Source organism: Spermophilus citellus (genome assembly GCF_964194105.1).
Source record: "Spermophilus citellus genome assembly, chromosome: 9".
NCBI lineage: Eukaryota > Metazoa > Chordata > Mammalia > Rodentia > Sciuridae > Spermophilus > Spermophilus citellus.
Genome location: NC_138191.1, coordinates 42,602,091 through 42,623,623, shown reverse-complemented (window position 1 = coordinate 42,623,623; position 21,533 = coordinate 42,602,091). Strand labels below are relative to the sequence as shown.

Genomic DNA, 21,533 nt, shown 5'->3' with positions numbered 1-21,533 from the left:
AGTTTTTACATTTTGAAAAGATCACTATGCAAAAAGAGATCATAACCTGGCAAGAGTGGAAGTAGACAAATAGTTAGAAGGCTACTGTAACAGTTAAAGAAAGAGAAGACAATGACTTAAACTAGGAGAGCAGAAGCAGAAATGGCAACATGATCAGATTCAGGATAACTTTAGCAGCTATAGATTTCCTGACAGTTGTGGGTATCATTGTTAAGAAAGTCAAGGGGCTGGCGTTGTGGCTCAGTGGTAGGGTGCTTGCCTAGCATGGATGAAGCCCTGGGTTCAATCCTCAACTCTCTCTCTCTCTCTCTCTCTGTCTCTCTCTCTCTCTCTCTCTCTCTCTCTCTCTCTCTCTATATATATATATATATATATATATATATATATATATATATATATAATAAAGATATTGTGTCCATCCACAACTAAAAAAAAAAAAGGAGAAGAAGAAAGTATCAGGGATAATTCCTAGGCTTTTTAGTCTGTTAAACTGTGTGATCATTGAATTGGGGAGAAATAGATAGGGATGGATTATTGGAATGAATAATTATTCTAGCCATTCATGGTGGTGTATGCCTGTAATCCCAGCAACTCAGGAGGCTACGCAGAAAGATCTCAAGTTTGGGTCCAACCTCAGCAACTTAAGGAAACCCCTCAGTAACTCTGGCTCAAACTAGAAAAAAGTGGGAGTGGGTGGGTCCTGGAGATATGGCTCAGTGGTAAAGCAACTCTGGATTCAATACTCAGTACCTAAATAAATAAATCTATCCTTTACTTGAATGCCAGGTTCCTATTTTGGGAAAACAAACTCCAAACAATATTTCTTAAGGGAGAATGATAAAAATTTGGTCATTAACTAGACAAAAATGTCTCCTTCAAAATTAGATGAATGAGGGCTGGGTTGGAGATCAGGGGCACGAGGCCCTGGGTTTGATCCCCAGCACTGAAAACAAGAATGAAAATTATAACATCTCCCTGCCCCCTCCACTATTACATGGTATTTAGGATTAGCTAGCTCTTGGCTGAGTTTTCTGCCTTCATGTTTATAACTGAATTTCTATAAATGAAAATCATCCATTTCATTCTGGCATAGACACTAAACTAATCATAGTACATTATTCTAATGTATTTAACAATGACACTCATTTCCCATTGAAGAAGGTGCACAATGAAGACAATCAATAAAAACTAGATGAACTATCATGATAAGATCAGCAGGACCTGGCAGCAGAGGTCAAGAAGCACCAGGTTGCACAACCATGGATGAAAACAATTTTTCAGAAGATACAACTTATAAGCAACAGGAGGATTTACCTTACGATGGTGATCTCTCCCAAATGAATGCATGCAATGATTACAATTTTACCGCAAATACTGACACCCTCGATGTTATTCCAATAGGAGATGACCCTCAAGTAAAGGCTGCACATGCTGAAACATACAGAAATACAGCCATGGCCACGATGTGGGATAAAGTTACTAAAAATGCTACCAATAAAAAGTGTGATAAAGAGAATCAACACACCATGACTCTTCATGTTCAAGCTACTAAAGGCGCTACTTCAAAGTCAAACATTTCTGATATTTTATTCCATCATCTTTCCAAAGAGCAATTCTTAAGAGGTCAAAGTATTGATTGTGAAACTCTCCCAGAGACATCTAATGCTGACAGTTTTGATGAAGCAGCAATTATTAAAAATATTTCACATGATATTAAGTATTCTTGCCCCAAATCATAGTCATATCCTCATTCAGCATATAGTCATATTCTCATATTCTTTTTTTTTTTTTGGTACTTGGGATTGCACCCAGGGGCACTTAACCACTGAACTATATCCTCAGCCCCCTTTTTCTTGCGTGGTTCTGAGGATTGAACTCAGGGGCACTCAACCACTGAGCCATATCCCCAGCGCTATTTTGTATTTTATTTCAAGACAGGGTTTCACTGAATCCCTTAGTGTCTAGCCTTTGTTGAGGTTGGCTTTGAACTCATGATCCTCCTGCCTCAGTCTCCCTGGTTGCTGAGATTACAAACATGCATGACTGCATCAAGCAATAATCATATTCTTATATGGACACCAGTCACATTGAATTAGGGGTCCATTATACTTCAGGGTTACTTTATTATACTTCAAAGATTCTTTTTAAAATGTTTTAAAAATTTGATATTTGAATAATCATAAAAGCAACAACTTACAGAAAGCATCATTAAATATCCGCAATTCCTTATTTCCAAATCAGATCACATTCTAATGTCCTAAGGATTAAGACTTCATATCCTTTAACATAACCCAATTTAATCTTTAACATCACATAAAAGAAGAAAAAGAAACAAGGGAAAGTAAACAGGAAAGGACAGGGAGGCAGAGCAACCAACAGAATGCAGTGTTCAGAAGCCAAGTAAAGCAGGTATCTTAGGGATAGCGTGAAATGGAACTAAGATAGCAAGATGAGATATGAGACTTGACTATTGGAGTCAGCAAATGTAGGTGGTTGTTAATCTTGGCCAGTTTGAGAAATCACTGAAAAGAATATCTGTGAAGTTTCAAGACAGAATGAGGCCCATCAGAAGATTCACAAAAGCATTCAAATAAAATTTATAATAATATTCTGTTTTGTATCTACCAGATTGGCAAACATTCTAGTCAAACAATACTACCTTTGGCAAGGTAATGAAAGAGGGGGAATTTTGTTCATTGCTGATAAAAATAAAAAAAGTGTGAACATTTTGAGAAATACTTCAATGTTATCTAATAAAAATGAACAAAATACTCTGTGATTCAGCAATTCCATTTCTGGGCATATAACTTGTATTCCTAAAAAATCTTATTCAGGGCTGGGGATGTTGCTCAAGCGGTAGCGCACTCGCCTGGCATGCGTGCGGCCCGGGTTCGATTCTCAGCACCACATACAAAAAAAACAAAGATGTTGTGTCCGCCGATAACTAAAAAATAAATATTAAAAAAAAATCTTATTCATTTTTCCAGAAGACATACATAAGAAGTTTATTACAGATACTATAAGCAGAATTACTTATAATAGAAAAAAATCTAGAAACACTACAAATTTCAATAGTGACTGTTGGGTGCAGAGCAGGCTGAACTGTGTTGTCTGCAGGGCAGGCTGAACAGATGTTGGCTGCAAGATAGCCCACACACTCAAACCCCCCTCTATCTGGTCCTTTATCACCTGTTTGTGTCAAGTCCCGCTCAAGGCTGAGCACTCAACTCCACTTGGGCCAACAAGGCAGCATGCAGACCCAGAGGCCCCATTAGATTTGGGCTATAAAAACTCCCTCCTGCCAGGCCCCTCTCTCTCTTGCTCTCTCTCTCTTGCTCTTTATCTTTCTTGCGCGTGCTCTCTGTCTCTCTCTTGCTCTTGCTCTCTCCCTGTTCATCTCTTCTCTTCTCTTCTCTTCTCTTCTCTTCTCTTCTCTTCTCTTCTCTTCTCTCTCTCTCTCTCTCTCTCTCTCTCTCTCTCTCTCTCTCTTCCTTCCTTCTTTTCTCTTTGTTGCACTGCTGCAATAAAGATCTTTTGGTCACTCCGAGTGTTGTGGTCACTTTCCTTTCATTGGTGCCGAAACCGGGGAGAGGGTTAAAACCCACTTTTGGGTCCCTCTTCCTTCGGAAGTGCCACTCACCGGATGGCCTGAACCCAGGCCTGAACCCATTTTCTCGACTGCCAGAACTCCACCCACCACCGACCTTCAATTGGTGAGTTTCCCCTTCCTGGAGTCCTAAACCCAAAGGTGGTGTCAGGAGGATTTGACTGTTGATTGTCCGGCAAACCTCTTTGCCCACCTGCGGGGAGGAAAACACCCCACCAGAGCCTTCAAGGCCACGGTGGCCCTCAGGGACTCCTTCCTAGGGCAGAATAGACTCCTGGGTTCAAAATTATTCCCTTCCCTTCCCAGCTGGTAATTTCCCAGCATAGGCTTTGTAGGTCTTCCTCGAAGGACTGTGTAACCTCCAGGAACACATAACAGAGAACTGAACATCACACCCCACCCAGACCTTCACCATCTTGGTGGCTCTCCTAAAATCCTAGTCCTCACACCTTCAAGACTCGGCCGCCAGAGAGAAGCTTACCCTCCCCCTCCTCCCTCTTCCCCTGGCTCTTTCTTTCCCCTCTTTCTGGCCCTGTGGCCCTGCGAGTCTCCGGCCTCTCCAGGAGGGGTCCCGAAAAGAAAAGCCTTGGCCAAGGTCTCCCACTGCTCCGGCTCCGTCCAGGATGAGAGCTTCGACTGTCAGGATTCGGTGACGACCAATCTCTGCAGCTCGAACCTGCCACTAAGGCACTCCTGATTTTTGGCTCTAGCGGGGACGCCCCTTTTGCCAATAAATCAGTTTCCTCCTTCTCTCTTATACTATGATTGCGTCTCCTTCCTTCTCCTCTATACCAAGTTTGCGTCCCCTTCCTTCCTCCTTATACTATTTTGCGACATGGGTAATGTGTCCTCTCTGCCAGTGGACTCTCCCCTACAATGCCTCTTGGATAACCTCAAAACTCTCTCCTTGACACCAGACATCAAACCCCCAAAATTGATCAAATATAGCACCCAGGCCTGGCTCACTTATCCCTTAGACAACCAAAGCAGATGGCCCCCCTTTTGGGTCCCTCGATCCCTCCATTCTAAGGGATCTCTACAATTACTGTGAGCATTCGAAAAAATGGGTAAAAAAGCTGCTATAGCAAAGCTTTCTTCTTGCTTGTGCTCTCTGCACCTCTTGCAGACCTCTGCAAATTTTTCTAGCTTGCAAACCAACACCCACAACCACTGATCCCCAATCTTCTCCTCCTCCAGACTCATCCACTACTTTTGACCCTACTGATGAATTTCCACCCTATTGCCCAGCTCAAATAGGTCCTCACCCTCAACCTTCTGCCCCAGCCCCTCCACTGTCTCCCCCACCTGAGCAACCTGACTTCTCCTCTCCACTCACTAGATCAAAAACTAAACAACCGCCTTTCCTCAAACCATTGCCTCTTTTCTGAGGTAGCAGGTACTGAAGAAATCCCTTCACCCACTCACTCCTCTCTTCTTCTGTCAGTGCCCACACCAGGTCCCACCAGGTCCTCTTACCAGCTAACCCGAAGCTCAAACAAGCTGAAGAGAGCCCTTGGACCCCTATCAGAGATCTGGTGAAAATGGCCTTTAAAGTTGCTTTGTCATCATTGAAAACAGGTTACTAAGAATTGTCCCTTACAGGCTTTTTGGGATATTCACTCCCATCCTCCCCTCTGCTCTACCTGTTCTACTGCTCAAGTTTTCCTTGCTAGGGAAAATCCTACTCTTTTACATCACTCCTTCCTCATTCTCAGATCCACCAAGCTGCTCTCAGCCCTGCCTTCCCGTCTTCCCCCTCCCTACCCAGGCCCACAGAAAAGGCTTAACTGATCTTCTCCAGAAATCTTCACCATGGCTGATTTTAGGACTTTCAGCAAAAGAATCTCTACAAAAAAAAGTTTAATGTAGATAAACTTCCTATTTTCATGTTGCCCTGTTTTACTTGGTCACTGGAAAAATCAGCACTCAAAAAGCTAGACACCTCCTTACTAGTTTATCCACAAAATATGTGAACAAGGCCTCTGGCCTTGAGCTGGGGCTTCACAGAGAAGGCTACATGTCTAAGATAAGGAAGCCCAACTGGGCTCCATGATAACAGCTAGCAGGGGTGGGGAGGGTGGAAGGAAGAGGAGAGAAAGGGACCCCTATTAGTCCTCTCTATGTTTCTCCAAATAGGACCATGTCTATTAAATTGCCTACAGAAGTTCATGCAAGATCAGATACACAAATTCACCAACAAGCTGGTCAATCAACTACTTCTTTAAGACTACCAGCCCTGATGCCCAAGATGGAGACCTGCGACTCATGACCAACTCCTCTGGCTCCAGAGACTCTGTGCCCTTCTAAAACCCTTTCTAACCCCTTTTTCCAGTTTTCACAACCCCTCTTTCACTTCATAGGAATGAGAACTACTCTCCAGCAGGTCCACTCTGCTTATTCTGTCTGCTCTACAGTATCCCCACAAGGAAGCATCAAACCTAAACTCCCCCTGGTACCTTTTCTCCCACCTTAAAAAGGCACTTGTTCCAAATGTCCAGTCCTAGACTTCGACCATGCCCACCAAACTCAAAATTTCTTGCCAACCCTCTTCTTCTTTTACTAATCATTATTCTCTCTCAAGTTTTTATCTCAAACCACAGATACTGCTTCTACATCCAAGCGACATGACACCAGGATGACACCACCCACTCCCAGTTTATGGGTCAAGGCGATTGCCCTTCCACTGACTGCAATTGGTCTGTCACCCTTAACATTACTGGATTCAACCAAGCCACCTCCAATACTTCCTAGAGTCCCTGCTACAGGACCACTGGCTGATACCAAGAATCTCCTCCATCCAGGACTGGTTTGATGCCATCGAGGACTTGTGGCTTCAAGAAACTTTTATGGACTTTACCCCTACCACAGTAGTTGTCTGTAGCCACTGAGTGTTATTTCTGGCTGCCCTGGTGTTCTCAGACCTGTCCCCCGAACATTCCTCCACTTCCCCTTCTAGGTCTAACGCCGCCCACCATTAAGCACGAAGTAGCCAGAGGACTTTACGCCATCCCCCATGTCACTTAGAAAAACAAAAAGGGAGGAATGTTGGGTGCAGAGCAGGCTGAACTGTGTTGTCTGCAGGGCAGGCTGAACAGATGTTGGCTGCAAGATAGCCCACACACTCAAACCCCCCTCTATCTGGTCCTTTATCACCTGTTTGTGTCAAGTCCCGCTCAAGGCTGAGCACTCAACCCCACTTGGGCCAACAAGGCAGCATGCAGACCCAGAGGCCCCATTAGATTTGGGCTAAAAAAATTCCCTCCTGCCAGGCCCCTCTCTCTCTTGCTCTCTCTCTCTCTTGCTCTTTATCTTTCTTGCGCGTGCTCTCTGTCTCTCTCTTGCTCTTGCTCTCTCCCTGTTCATCTCTTCTCTTCTCTTCTCTCTCTCTCTCTCTTTCCTTCCTTCTTTTCTCTTTGTTGCACTGCTGCTGAAAGGGTAAAGTTTCTAAGCTGGAAAGCTTGAATTAAAATGTAAAAGATTAGGTATTAAGTTCCTCTGTTACACCCAGATTCCTGAGATAGTTAAGACAACCCCTTACTGGCCATTCAGCCTAGGGCCCTGTGCAGTTTGTCACAGAGCCCGAACCAATCAGTTTGAATGTGTACCCAGTTTAGAAGTGACCAATCACCCCTGCCCAGCCTGTTCCCGCCAATGAATGGACTAATCATGTATCAGAGTTGTTGTTCAATTTTCCCGCGCCTCATGATGATTTGTTCTGAGCCCCCCACCCTCTCCAAAAAGTGTACTTAAGCTCTGCTTGACCTCTGCTCTGGGCTCTGGGCTGCTCTCCCTTCTTGAGTGAGCACGGAGCCCCAGCGCACTGGAACGGATCCCTAATAAATCCCCCTTGCCATTGCATGGAGCTAGTCTCGTGTGGTCTCTCCTTCTCCGACGTTTCGCCGGACCCTTACACTGCAATAAAGATCTTTTGGTCACTCCGAGTGTTGTGTTCACTTTCCTTTCAGTGACCTCTATCAAAAATCCACACATTTATATAATGGTACCCTGTATTAAAAAATGAATAAAATACAGTTTCAATTCATCAATATAAATGAATCTAAAAAACTGTTAAGAAGACTATGTATAATTCACCTGGGGTTGTGGCTCAGTGGTAAAGCACTTGCCTAGCACATATAAGGCACTGCGTTCAATCTTTAGCTCCACATAAAAATAAATAAATAAAGGTATTGTATCATTTACAACTATATATATATATATATATATATATATATATATATATATACACACACACACACACACACACACACAAATACATACACATGCATATATATATGCATATATATGTAAAGAAGATTGTATGTAATTCAAAACCAGGCAAAACTAAATAATTTATTGTTTACACATAGATACATTTAGTGCAAGGCACTAAGCAACTCAGTCAGAACCTGTTTCTACATAAAATACAAAACAGGGCTGGGGATGTGATTCAGTGGTCGAGTGCCCCTAAGTTCAATCACCAGTACCCTCCTCCCAAAAACAAAAACACTGGAAAAATGATTTACTGAAATCCAGTATACTGGTTAATTCCTGAGGAATGGGGAAGGATATGACTGGTGAGAGATATACGAGGAACTTCTTTAATAAAGTATATCACATATTTATTATTAAAAAATATATCTCTCCGACAAAAAGATGATTAGTAGTTTCTAGGGCTGGTTTGAAGAGTAAGAATTAACTATAAACATGCACCAAGGAACTTTTTGAGATAATGGAATTGTTCTAAAAATGGGTTGTGGTGATGGGTGTGCCATTCTATCAATTTACTAAAATCACTGAATCTAACTGCATACTTACAGTGTGTAAATTTTATGACATAAAATTAAACTTCAATAATTCTGTTCTTAGAAATTCTGAAAACTCCCTTAATTTGCTAATTATAAAAACAACAACTTAACAGCAAAAATCATATTTTATAGTGAAGTTTTAGAAGTATTTTCTATTAGCTCATAAATAAGAAGGGTTGATTGCCATAAGTACTGAAGATTCTAGTCCAGGGTTTAAGCAAAATATTAATATAATAATAATAATAATAATAATAATAATAATAATAATAATAATATAGGAAATTAAATAAAATAAACAAGGTATTTTTATATAAGAATATGGTTACATATAAAGCAAAACAAAAAGAATTTTTAAAATAATTAGAATAAATGAGAGACTTTAACAAAATTAAAAGTAGGAAGATCAACTCATACAAATAAGATTATCAAAGCAGAAATAATAAACTGGAAAATTTAATGGAATATAAAAATTTTGCCAATCTGTTAGATATTAAGAAGAATATCACCATAGAGGTAAAATCTAAAAATTATCTACAAATTAATCTAATGAAGAATACAAATGACTATTTCAGAGAAAATTTTAATACCCTATAAAGAATATAACAGCAGACCTGAATAAATAGAGAACAAAGTCACATTTGTGGATGGAGTAACTTAAAATTACAGAGACTACTTTTCCCCAAATAATTCTATCAATTCAATGCAACGTTTGTGCCCCACCCCCATTCATATGTTGAAACCCTAATCCCATTGACATTTGGAAGTAAGTGCTTTGGAAGGTAATTAAACAATGAGGGTGGAGGTTTTATAAGAGGCCAGACAGATAGCTAGTACTCTTTTCACTATGAGAATAAAAGAAGATAGCCCTCTTCAAACCAGTAATAGAGCATTCATCAAGAATTCTATAATACAGGCATGCTGATCTTTGACTTGAGAAAGAAATGTTTGCTGTTTAAGTCACCTAGTCTATGGTATTGTATTATAGCAACACAAGCTGACTGAGATAAAATTGGTACTGAGAATTACAGCGCTGCTGCAACAAATACCTAAAAGTATGGAAACCTCCTTAAAACTGGGTAATGGAGAGATGCTCCAAGAACTTTAGAGTGCATGCTCTACAATGACAATATTGCCATTAAAGCAAGTTTAAAGGTAATTCTGGTAAAGGCTCAGAAAGAAAATAGAATTTTATAAAAAGCTTCTGTCTTCCTAGAACATACATAAGTAATCATGGACAGATATTGGTAGAAATATGAAATATAAAAGCCATTCTGATGAGGTCTCAAATGGAAATGAACATGTTATTGGAAACTAGAGGAAAGGCCACCCTTGTTATAAAGTGCCAAAGCACTTGGATGAATTTTGTTCATCTAAAACACTCTAGTGTTTTGTGGAAGTGAAACATATGAGCATTGAAATTGGATATTTAACTGATGAGATTTATAAGCAAAGTGTTAAAGGAGAGGCTTGGCTCCTCTTGACTCCTTATAGTAAAAGTATAAGGGAAATGAAATGAATTAAAGACAGAATTACCATGAAAAAAAAGAACCAGAACTGAGAGTCTTGAAAAATTCTCAGCCTGTTTACAAAAAAATGAAAAAGTATATATGGAAGAAAACCCTGAAAGTGAAATGAACTGCTATTTGGTAAATGTGTGTGTAAATCATGAAATTAACAAGTTGCCCAAGTCTGGCTGGGCACAAATCACAAGCCACTCAAGCAGGAACAAACTTTATTTCCGAACTCCCCTGAATGCCACCCACGCGGCCCTCTCAGGGACCCCACACACCAACCGGAACTCCCTCCACCAGAACTTCACCAACCAACACAAACTCCCCAGGAATTCCCGCAAGAACTCCAAAGTAGCCCGTGCCTGAGGCAGCAGGAGTCTATATACAATTGAATACACAGCCTGTTTCAATCCAGCACCATCCAGTCACAGCAATCATAAACAGCTTAACTTAATTATCATCATCTTAATGGCTTGCCTCTCAACCATTACTTCTGGCAAAATGCCAGGGGCCATTCCGACTCGGCTGTGCCTCTCAACAAGTCATCTCAACAGAAACTAGGAAGGAAAGAGGGAAAAACAATAAGCAAAAACAATGCCTACTAAAACCAATGGAAACAGAAAATGGGCCAAAATTTTAAAAGACTGACATATTTCTTAGACCCTACAGGACTAAACCAAAGAGCTATTCAGCATAAAACATGTGCTACTAGGTAAGGGAAGAAGAACTCAGATGAGGTTCAACTATCATCAGAACTACCACTCCCAACACAGGCCCAGAATGCACAGGCTGGGCTTGGGGACAGGACAGATTCCACTTCAGTTTCAAAGAGTGGGACCAATACCCTGCAGGGTCATGAGGGCAGAGCCACCTAAAGCCCCTGGGGCACAATCCCACTGGGCAGAGCCAGGAAGATGGACTACTGCTCTAGTAGGTAGTGGGGCAGGATCACAGCTCTAGTGTGTGCAGAAGGTGGACATCAAGCAAAAACAATTATTCTCAAGCCTTAAGAGCTTGTGGAGCTTTCCCTGCTAAATTTTGGACTTGTGTGGGGCCTATCTTTCCTTCCATTCTTTCCTGTTTCTCCCATTTAGAATGGAAACTATATCCCATGCCTATCTCTCCATAACCTGCTTGGTTTCACAGGCTCCTATCTGGAGAGGATGAACTTAACCACTGAGCCACATCTCCAGCACTTTTTTGTATTTTATTTAGAGACAGGCTGTCACTGAGTTGCTCAGGGCCTAGCTAAGTTGCTGAGGCTGCCTTTAAACTTGTGATCCTTCTGCTTCAGCCTCCCAAGATGCTGGGATTACAGGTGTGCACCACTGTGCCCAGCTTGGTGATATTTAGATAAGATGTTGGTATTTAGACTACAGATTCAATACTGGAACATATTAGGAATTTGGGTGCCATTATAATGGCATGAATTTATTTTGCATGTAAGGACATGAATTTAGGGGATAAGGAGAAGAATGCAGTGGGCTAAATGTCTGTGTACCCCTATCCCAAATTCATATGTTGAAATCCTAATCCTAATGTGTTAGTATTTGGAGTTGTGCACTTTTAAGAGGAGGCCAGACAGCTAGCTACCTCTCTTCTGAACATGTGCAAGTACAAAAAGAAAATATCCCTCTGTAAACCAGGAGTAAAGTACTCACCAAAAACCACACCTCTGATCTCAAATTTCTAATCTCCAGAACTGTGAGAAATAAATTTTTGTTTAAGCCACCAAGTCTATGGTATTTTGTTATAGCAATCCAAACTAAGATGAATGTAATCATAATCAAGTTTCTAAAAAAATGCAGCTAGAATTAAGAAATTTTAAAGTCTATGGGGAAAAATAAGAAAATTCCATTTATAAAAACATGAGTTAATTTTATAAACAAACAACAACAACAACAAAAAAGATCAATAAGGGAAGGAGGGTAAGTAGAGAGTATTTACTTTACTAGATAAGTCATATAATATAGATCCATGGTCATGAAAACAGTTCAATAGCTGTATAAGAAATAGACCAAACACAGACAGAAAGAGAGCTCAAGAAAAAAAAGACAAGTTCATATGTAAGCTCCATATCCAAGAAAGGTGGTACTATAAACAAATGTGGAAGAAAGAGACAGGTTAGTTATATTATCAAAATTCCCTCAATATATGGAAAAAATAAAATCAGAAGCCTGCCTTTATTTTATATATATATAAACAGACTACAGATGAATTAAAGACCTAAACATAAAAGATGAAACTATAGCTTAAAAGAGAAAATACAGAATTTCTTTGTGAACAAAAGGTAGAGAAATACTTAAATATAATAGAAAAACTGCAAACCATTCCATTTTTGATGGATTTAGTTAGCAAAAAATTAAGAATTTGTTTTTAACCAAAAACAGCATTGACGAAAAAACAACAATAAAAAAGAAAAATGATATACTAGAAAAAATGTTTGCAAGTCTAAGCTCAATAGATATTAATATCTAGAATAAATATACAACACCTATAAAATAACAAAGATTAAAAAACTCATCAAAAGAATATAAATGATAGACAAAGGATATAAACAGATAATTTATTAAAAGAATATGCATACCTAAAAAGAACAAATAAAAAAAATGAGGACCCCTCCAGGCACTGTGGTACACATCTATATTCCCAGCGACTTAGGAGGCTGAGGCAGGAGAATCACTTGAACCCAGGAGTCTGAGGCCAGTCTAGGAAACACAGTGAGATCTTGTCTCTCAATAAATAAGAAAGATAAGGACTCCTCCCAGAAAAGAAGAACATGAAAACATCTAATATTTCTATGAAAACTGTCCAAAGTACACTAGGAATTAAATAAATGCATTAAAACAATGAAATACAACTTTATACCTAATAGAATGGCAAATAATAGAAAACTGGATGATGCCAAACAATAAAAAATATGTAAATAACCAGGTAACTTCACATTGCTGATGGAAGTGTTAACTGGTATTGCAAGCCATTCTTGGAAACAACATGACAATAGTTCATAAAATAAGACTGATGCCATAGTTAAAAAAAAAATACACACACACACACACACACACACATATTCCCTATGATTCAGAAATAAACATGAAATTCTCTAAGGTACATAACAGGAAAGCATTTTCTGTGAGTGGAGAGTTAGAGAAAACCTAATGCCCATTACTATGGTAATGGACAAATGAGATATGGTAAATGCATGCTATGTAATAGTTAGAAACAACAAATTAGATGAACATATAAGGACAAATCAGATGAGCTGGGGTATAGCCCAGTGGCAGAATGCTTGCCTAGCATGCTTAAGTCCCTGGACTCAATCCCCAGCATCTCAAAAATGGGGTGGGGGGCTGGGGAAGGAGAACAAATTCATCAAGTAATAAATCAGATATGGCCTCTAGCACAATACTATCAATATAAATAAAATATCATATGAAATAATACTACATGTTTCCCAAGAATACATAAATATTTGGGAACACAGATGAAACATATTAGAATAAGTGCCTATTATAATATTGATTGAATACTTATATACTCGTATTGTTTTAAATATATTAATATACTAATTTAATTCTCAAAACTCATTCTATTATCTCCACCACATAATTAAGAAAGCTGAATCATAGAGGGGTTTATATACCTAGAGGGTGGCAGATGTGGGCTTGAAACCCAGATATTCTCACCCCAGAGTTTTTGCCATTTTTCATCCTCTATATTGTCTATGGAGAAGAAGCAAAACCCAAGAGGGTAGGCAAGAGTAGTAGGTCATGAAAAAATAATACATATTATTTTTCACTTCTCTAAGGCAGGCCAACTTTGCACAGTAATGAATTCTTAACACAAAGTAGGCCCTTTTCATAAGCATTATTTTGATTTCCAGGTTTCAGCAAACAAACAAATCTGTGGTTGCTGTGCCTATACACTAGTAACCCCCCACCACTACCTTACTAAATCAGTAGAACATTTTAGGAAGGAATACTTTAACTTTAGCCAGTAAGGTAACAAATGTTGTAGGAACTATACAATGATAATAACAGCTATGACATTTAGAGAAAAATGAAAACAGTAAAACCAAACTAATCTTACAGTAGAACGCTTCCAGAAATGAATAATCTCATTGATATTTTTTGCAGGATGCAGTAAAAAGTAGTCTCTCCATTCATCCAAGTCTACTGTCATTGTTCCATCAGAATCAATGCTGAAATAAATTTTAAAATAGTGCTTGTAACATCTATAATAAAGTTAGCACCATTATAAAAATTAATCAAAGCTTCCTAAATATTTATTACTGACACCATTCCTTTGGACTCCACAAATATCACTGTATTTTCACATGTTAAAAAATAGATTATATTTTTAATAAAAGTTTTAGATTTTATAAACATTGAGAAGATAATTCATGGTTCCTATCTATCCCCACATTCAGTTTACCCTACTGATAACATCTTACATTTTTATAGTACATTTGCTATAATTAATGAGCCAATAGTGATACATCATTATTAACTAAATTTCACATTTCATTCAAACTTCATTTTTCCCCAGGACCCCATTTGAAATACAACATTCTATTTATTTGTCATACCTCCTTAAGATAATCTTGGCTATGTAGTTTCTCCAATTTTCCTTGTTTTTGATAATCTTGACAGTTTGAAGGAGTACCAAACTCCTCAGCTGGGATTCATTTATATTGCTTTTTAATTTTTTACTTGTTTGTATTTATCTCATATTTTCCTGTTATCCCTTGAAGAATAAGATTATTTCTAAATCACCTGTATATATCTAGTACTAAGCAGTCAATAAATGTTTGTTGGATGAATGAATGAATGATACATGAATAAAACTAAAGAGTGACTTTATACATTTTGGCTCTTGTACTATTTTTACCTTTGACCCTTTATTAACTGCTTATAGCTTTCTGATAGAGTTTAAAATAAGTTTTTGTTTTTGAACTTAAAACTCACTTTTATCATACTGTAAGGGACTGGCAAAGCGTCGGAGGAAGAGACCACCAAGAGACCACTCATGCAATTGGCAGAAGGGGATTTATTGATCCAGCATGCTGGGGCTCCATGCCCACTCAAGAGGAGAGAGCAGCCCAGAGCCCCAGGCAGGGGTTGAGCAGTGCTTAAGTACACTTTTTGGGGAGGGCGGGGGCTTTGCATACATCAGAACAAATCAGCATGAGGCGTGGGAAAATTGAACAGCAACTCTTAGACATGATTAGTACATTCATTGGCGGGAACAGGTTGGGCGGGGGTGATTGGTCACTCCTAAGCAGGGTACACATTCAGACTGATTGGTTTTGGGCCCTGGATGCCTACGTGCCAGGCTACACAGGGTCCTAGGTTATTAAACAACCAGAGGATCAGGAGGAATATTTACTGGGCAGTTCGGGTATTGTCCTAACAGCTACAGGAATTTCAGGTTTTGGGGGTAGCAGAGGAACTTAACAATACCTGGTCCTTTACTTTTTAACTCAGGCCTTGCAGCTTAGAAACTTTACAATGCCCGGTCTTTTACACTTTAACTTCAATTTCTTTTACTCTTACAATACAAAATCAGCATTTACTCAATTTTTAAATAACTCAAATTTAAAAATGGAAGTTGTTTGTGTCTGAATAGAAAGTGAAATTTTTTTCCTTAGTATTTTTCAAAATGGAAATTCTAAAAAATGAAACCTATTCTGCCAACAAAAAATTTAGTATAACTTCCAACTCCAGACAAGAAAAAATAATGGATGGTTATAGAACTTATACTTCCATTATCGACAATTATGAAACTACACAGAACAAAAGAAACAATTGTTTTCAGGCACTGGTCTCAGAACAAGACGGGGTTGTGATACTTGAAAAAAGGAAAACATAAGTTGAGTTTCCCATGCACTCTGGTTTCTGACTGATGACAATTTCAAACTGAAACATAGAAGAGTAGGAGTCTGCATAGAGAGCAAGTTGGTAGAATAAAATAAGAGTTGGGTTCAGGGCTGGTGAAGGGGCAGGAATTTACAGTGCAAATATTCTAGACAGGTATCCCTTTCAGTCTTTGACTAAATACTAAGCTACTGTATAATATTATTAGCCTAATTAAAATAGCTACTGGAGGACGGTGAGCTTAATGGGAATTTTAGAGCTGAGCAATGTTTGGGTTCAAAACAGAAGAGAACAAGGGAGGGGAGGAGAGGAAAGAAGAGGAAAAGAGGAAAGGGAAGGCAAAAAAATTATATATTGGAAAAAAATTAAAATGCAACTATGGACTTTTCATTAGAAAAATCTTGTGTTGTTAGACATCTTCAATGATAATTTCAAAGTGTTGAAAGGAAAAAGACTGTCTTCATAGCATTCTGTAAACAACAAAATAATTACCAAAAATGAAAGTGAAGACATTTTCAGATAAATAATTACTACAAAACTCTCCAATAGGAAATATGTACCACTTCCATCCACTTTTGATTATGTTGCTGCATATAATCATCTAGTATTTTCTCCCTACTGGCCTGAATGCTGAAGCAGGAATTTTGGATTGTTCATAGCTGCATCCTTTGCACCTAGAGCTATGACTAATGCTTACTGGAGTTGTACAAATAAATTCTTAATAAATCATTGCTGTCAGCAGTTTGTAATTTACCCTAGGGTATGATTTAGAAGCATATTTCCAATATACCAAACAGTACAGTAACATATAATTTTCTGAGTACTGCCTTACTAAGTACTCCTTGTCATATCATTTTTAAAAAAATCCATAGACTGATACTACTACCAAGTCTCTTATCATGCTTGTCCTATTAAATTTTTTATTAAAAATATTATAAGAAATCTCATTTCTTGTTGAATTGCATTATGAACAGAGAATATATTCTATATGGTTCTAATTCGTTTTAATTTTTTACATTTCTTTATGACCTAGCAGAGAGTCAATTCTATTTTGGGGTGGGTGGGGGCTTGTGGGTACTGGGGATTAAACCCATGAACACTCTATCACTAAGCTATATTTCCAGCCCTTTTGTTTGTTTGTTTGTTTTTATCTTGGGGCAGAGTCTGGCTAAGTTGCCCAGGCTGGCCTCAAACTTGTGATCCTTCTGCCTTAGCCTTCCAGTAAGTGCAGGGCTTAGAGTCAAATATTACAAATTTTCTATATGTGCTTTAATACATGTGTTTATGTGTGTGTATGTATACACACACACACACATATATCTATATATATATATACACACACATATATATATCTTTATATCTGATACATATATATCATATATATCCTTAATATATACGATATATATATATATATAGATCTCTCTATATCTATCTATCTATATAGATCTATATCTATATATATGTATATATATAAAAAATAATCAAGCAATAAGGGTTGATGATGATACTGTTCAAATATTCTATCCTTATGAACATTTTGTTGGCTTGTTCCATTCCTGATATATATGTGTTAAATTCACTTCTACAATCATTTATGTATTCTTTCTTGTAGTTCCATCAATTCTTGCTTTATAAATTTGGGGCTATATTATTAGATCCATAGAAATTTAGAATTGTTATATCTTCTAGGTAAGTTAAAACTCAAATCATTATAAAATGCATTTATGTTACAAATCAATAACAAAAAAACTTAAAAGCCCAAAAATACATTTTGAAATTTAAACACCTACATTTAAATATCTGCTGTGAAAAGAAAAAGTATTTACAGGTTTTTAAATTTAGAACTAAATAAGAATGAAAATACCAATCATATATCAGAATTTGTAGGAGATATCAGGGATGGGTTGTGGTTCAGTGGTAGAGTGCTTGCCTAGTATGAATGAGGCACTGAGTTTGATCCTCAGCACCACATAAAAACAAAATAATGTGTCCACCTAAAACTAAAAAAAAAAAAAACCATAAATGAATAAATATTTTTTAAAAAACAAGAATTTGTATAACATCAAAAGCACTTACAAAAGTACTTGGAGTTATTGCTCTCAGTTATAACAAATTTGGAAATTAGTGAACTAATTATTAATTAATTAAACAGAAAAGAACAAATATAGCATTTTTAGTCTTATGTGTTTGGAGGTTCTCTCATGTTCAAGCCATTTCATAGCTGCAGTAGTGTTTGAAGCCCTTAATGAAGTGTGGGTATGTCTAAGCCAAGGTCTAAAGCAGAAGTATGCCCTTTGGAGAACTCCAGTGGAATCTCACCAATGTGAGACTGCTCCCTTGGTTTGGCAGACGTTATGCTCAGAGAGAGTTCTGTGATACCCCTGAATTATTGGCTCAGACAGCCCATGGTTCAAACGCAGGTGGAGAGAGATACCAGTGCCCCAACTCACCCCGTGGCACCAGCTGCCTCCAGGAGGAAGAATTGCAGCACAAGTGCTAGATCCACAATTAGGCCAGCTTCCCCACAGCTGTGACTTCTGGTTTACCGTGAAGAACCCCTCCTCACCATAAATTTCTTTGGTGTGTTTCACTATAAATAAAGTATTCACAGGCTTTTCCCCTTTGTTAGGAGCAGACCCATCAGGTCCCTTCCACCCATAAAGCACCCGCTCAAACTATATTTCTTGTGTCCTTTGTCTTTATCTCTTAGTACTACTTTTTCAGACTTTTATTTCCAGCCAGCCCACACTATGAGGGTTACCTATTCCTTCCTCAAGCAGGCTGTGGCCAAGATAACAGAATGACAAGTGCAAGAAGTCAGAAGTTAATTATTTGAAATAATTAATAATACAATGAGAAAATTTCAGTGGAAAAAAATTTGTAAGCACCAATGAATATTAGGGACAGTTAGTAAATAAATAAATAACTATAGGTTTGGAGGAGACCAAATAAGAGATACACAAATTTATCCCAATAAATTTGAAAATTTAGATAAAATAATTCCTAGAATTTATAGAAGTTGTATAAATAAATTTTTAATAAATCATTGGCAGTTTGTAATTTATGTTAAGTATGATTTAGTAGTATATTTCCAATATACCAAACAGTATTCCTGGAAAAATTACAACTTTACAAAGCTGATCTAAGAGGGACTAGAAAATGTGAATGATTTGACAATTCTTAATGAAATTGAATCAATTATTTTAAATGGAACATAAAGAAAACATAAGGCTCAGCTGATTTTACAATTTTTCTTTTAAACATTCCAGGAGTAGATCAATGCAATGTTATTCAATCTCTTACAGAGAATGTGAAAAGGAAATCTTTTCCTCAACTCACTCCATAAGATTTTAGTCAATGTAGCCTAAAAATAAAAATTAAATTAGGAAATGAAGCAAAGAAAAGAACAGAGTGATCTCTCCCACAGCATAAAACATAAAAGTTACTCAAATTTTTGGCAAAGTGAATTTATCAGAATGTCTTTTTCTTTGTTTGTTTATTAACATTTGTTAAATGTTTTTTGTTGTTGCTGTTTGTACCAGGGATTGAATTTAGGGGTCCTTAACTGCTGAGCCATATCCGCAATCCTTTTTTGAAAGAGGGTCATATTAAGATGCTTAGAGCCTCACTAATTGCTGAGGCTGGCTTTGAACTTGCAATTTTCCTGCCTCAGCCTCCCAAACCTCTGGAAGAATGTATTGTTAAAAGATGCATACAATCCAGGAATGCAAAGATAAGTTGACAAGGAAAAAAATCTATAAATTAATTTGCTATATTGACACATTAAAGAAAGATATTTGATCTTCTCACAAATATAATCCCATGTGTAATTTTTTTAAAAAAATCTCTTTATAAAATATAAGAAAGGACCTTCTTTAACATGAGGAAGATTATAAGCCATTCTTAATGATAAATATTAAATTATTCCCTTTATAATCAGGAGACAGAATGACCATCATTACCATCAACACCATTCTAGCAAGAGAAGTTGATTAATCAAAGGTATAAGTATTAGAAAAGAAGAAATAAAATTGCCAGAATTCAAAGCATTATCTTTGAAGTAATATCTTATGTGGAAAATACAGTTTCTGTTCCCCCAACTTTCCCACATTACAATTTACTTGGTTCTTCTCAAGCTTTAAACACATCTCTATCCTTGCTAAAAGCCAGAAGACCACTGCCTGAGCCTGTTTAAAGTCACAGATCCCATCATACATGCCATTCTAACACATAAGACTCTATACAGAGAGCATATTAAAGCACCAGACACTTGGGAGCTTTATGGGCAAATCCAAACTGATATAATTTTTAGGAATGGACTGAAAGAGTAGATTTGGGAATACATATATCACCTGAAGAGAACCCAAGAGTGAATCAATATGTGTACTTTGCTGTGCTTATTTCTTAAACCCAAGGAAGTTTGAGAATGAGCATACCACCAATCAAGCTTCTCTGGACCTATGAAAGCAATTCTCTAACAGTTTGTTTAAGGGGAGAAAATTTCACAGCACAGTAAAGCGGAGTAGGAGAATACAGCCAGCATTAAGTCTCCCTTTCATCTCTCAGCCTTCCCCTTTCCTCCTGTTCTTTTAAAACTTCTCCTTAAAATAAATTATCTTCGTCCCTTTGTATAAGGCACAGCAGTTTCAACCATGGAATTCCTTCTTCAAAAGAAATCTCCCTGAAAGCTTAAGATACAGAACAAATAAAGGTGCTACTGTTTGATTCAAGCAATAGTGGGAGGCCAGGAGCTCATTTTGACACCTCCCCATTCCTCCTCCCATATATAAACATGCATATAATGAACACACACACACACACACACACACACACACACACACACACACACGGGGGTGGGGGGGAGTGGGGGGCGGTAGGGGGTGGCAATATAAGTACAGCCTGTGAACCCTGAAGCTGAGAGAATATGAGAGTTCATTTGGTTCTGCTACTTAAATGTTCAAGCACTTAATGGAATGACTTTGCAAGTTGCTTTCAGAGGAACAGATTCAAAGCAGACAGAATTAAGCAAATACAAAGTTACAGAATAAGGGTAGAAATGTCGTATCTATAGCCATTAGTTTCTGACATAGATAATAAAACACAATTTTAAAAAACTACTAACAATGAGAATAAGTGTTTACCTTTTCAGGATCTCTTTTGCCTGAACTTCAGAAATATGTATACCCAGTGATTTCACCGCAGCAATTATATCTGAAACTTCTATTACTCCTTTAAGAAATGAAAAAAAAAATCACATTAAAGTATCTGAAAAGATAATGAGGCAAACTATACTTAGAGTGCAATAGTCTTTTAAAAAGTTCATCAGTCCTATATGTCTATAATCCCAAATCAATAACCCCATGCTTAAGAAGCTCTAAAAAGTCAAAAATTATTTGTAAATTTAGAATCAAAAGTTTATTTGGTAGCAAAACCCAAATAAGACTGATGTGAGGTTAACTTTGGTCAATTATTTATCTGATGTAATGTGAACATTCATGTTTCACTGCAGAAATATCATGACTATAATTGCATGATGGTGACCCAGATCCCACTTGTATTATTACATAATATGTATGTTTACACTATATTACTTTTCTAAAATCCAAATTCTACATTTCAAAACACATCTGACACCCAGGTAGATCTGTAACAGATTCTTGATTATTACATCTATTTGGAAAGAACTGAAAAAGCTAATTCTAATTCTGAAGACCTGATTCAGGGGCATGAAAAG

The 21,533-nt window shown here is 37.6% G+C and overlaps 1 protein-coding gene across 1 annotated transcript in view; it reads right to left on the bottom strand.

Moving 5' to 3' along the window:
• The window catches only part of LOC308656566 (mitochondrial adenyl nucleotide antiporter SLC25A24-like), a gene marked incomplete at both ends in the record, with an annotated part of 69,470 nt that overhangs the window by 33,139 nt on the left and 14,798 nt on the right, over positions 1 to 21,533 (bottom strand). Inside the window, 2 exons of the mRNA XM_081307795.1 lie at positions 14,013 to 14,124; positions 20,941 to 21,028. Coding sequence (XP_081163921.1) covers positions 14,013 to 14,124; positions 20,941 to 21,028 — 200 coding nt within the window. The remainder of the gene's footprint in view (positions 1 to 14,012; positions 14,125 to 20,940; positions 21,029 to 21,533) is intronic.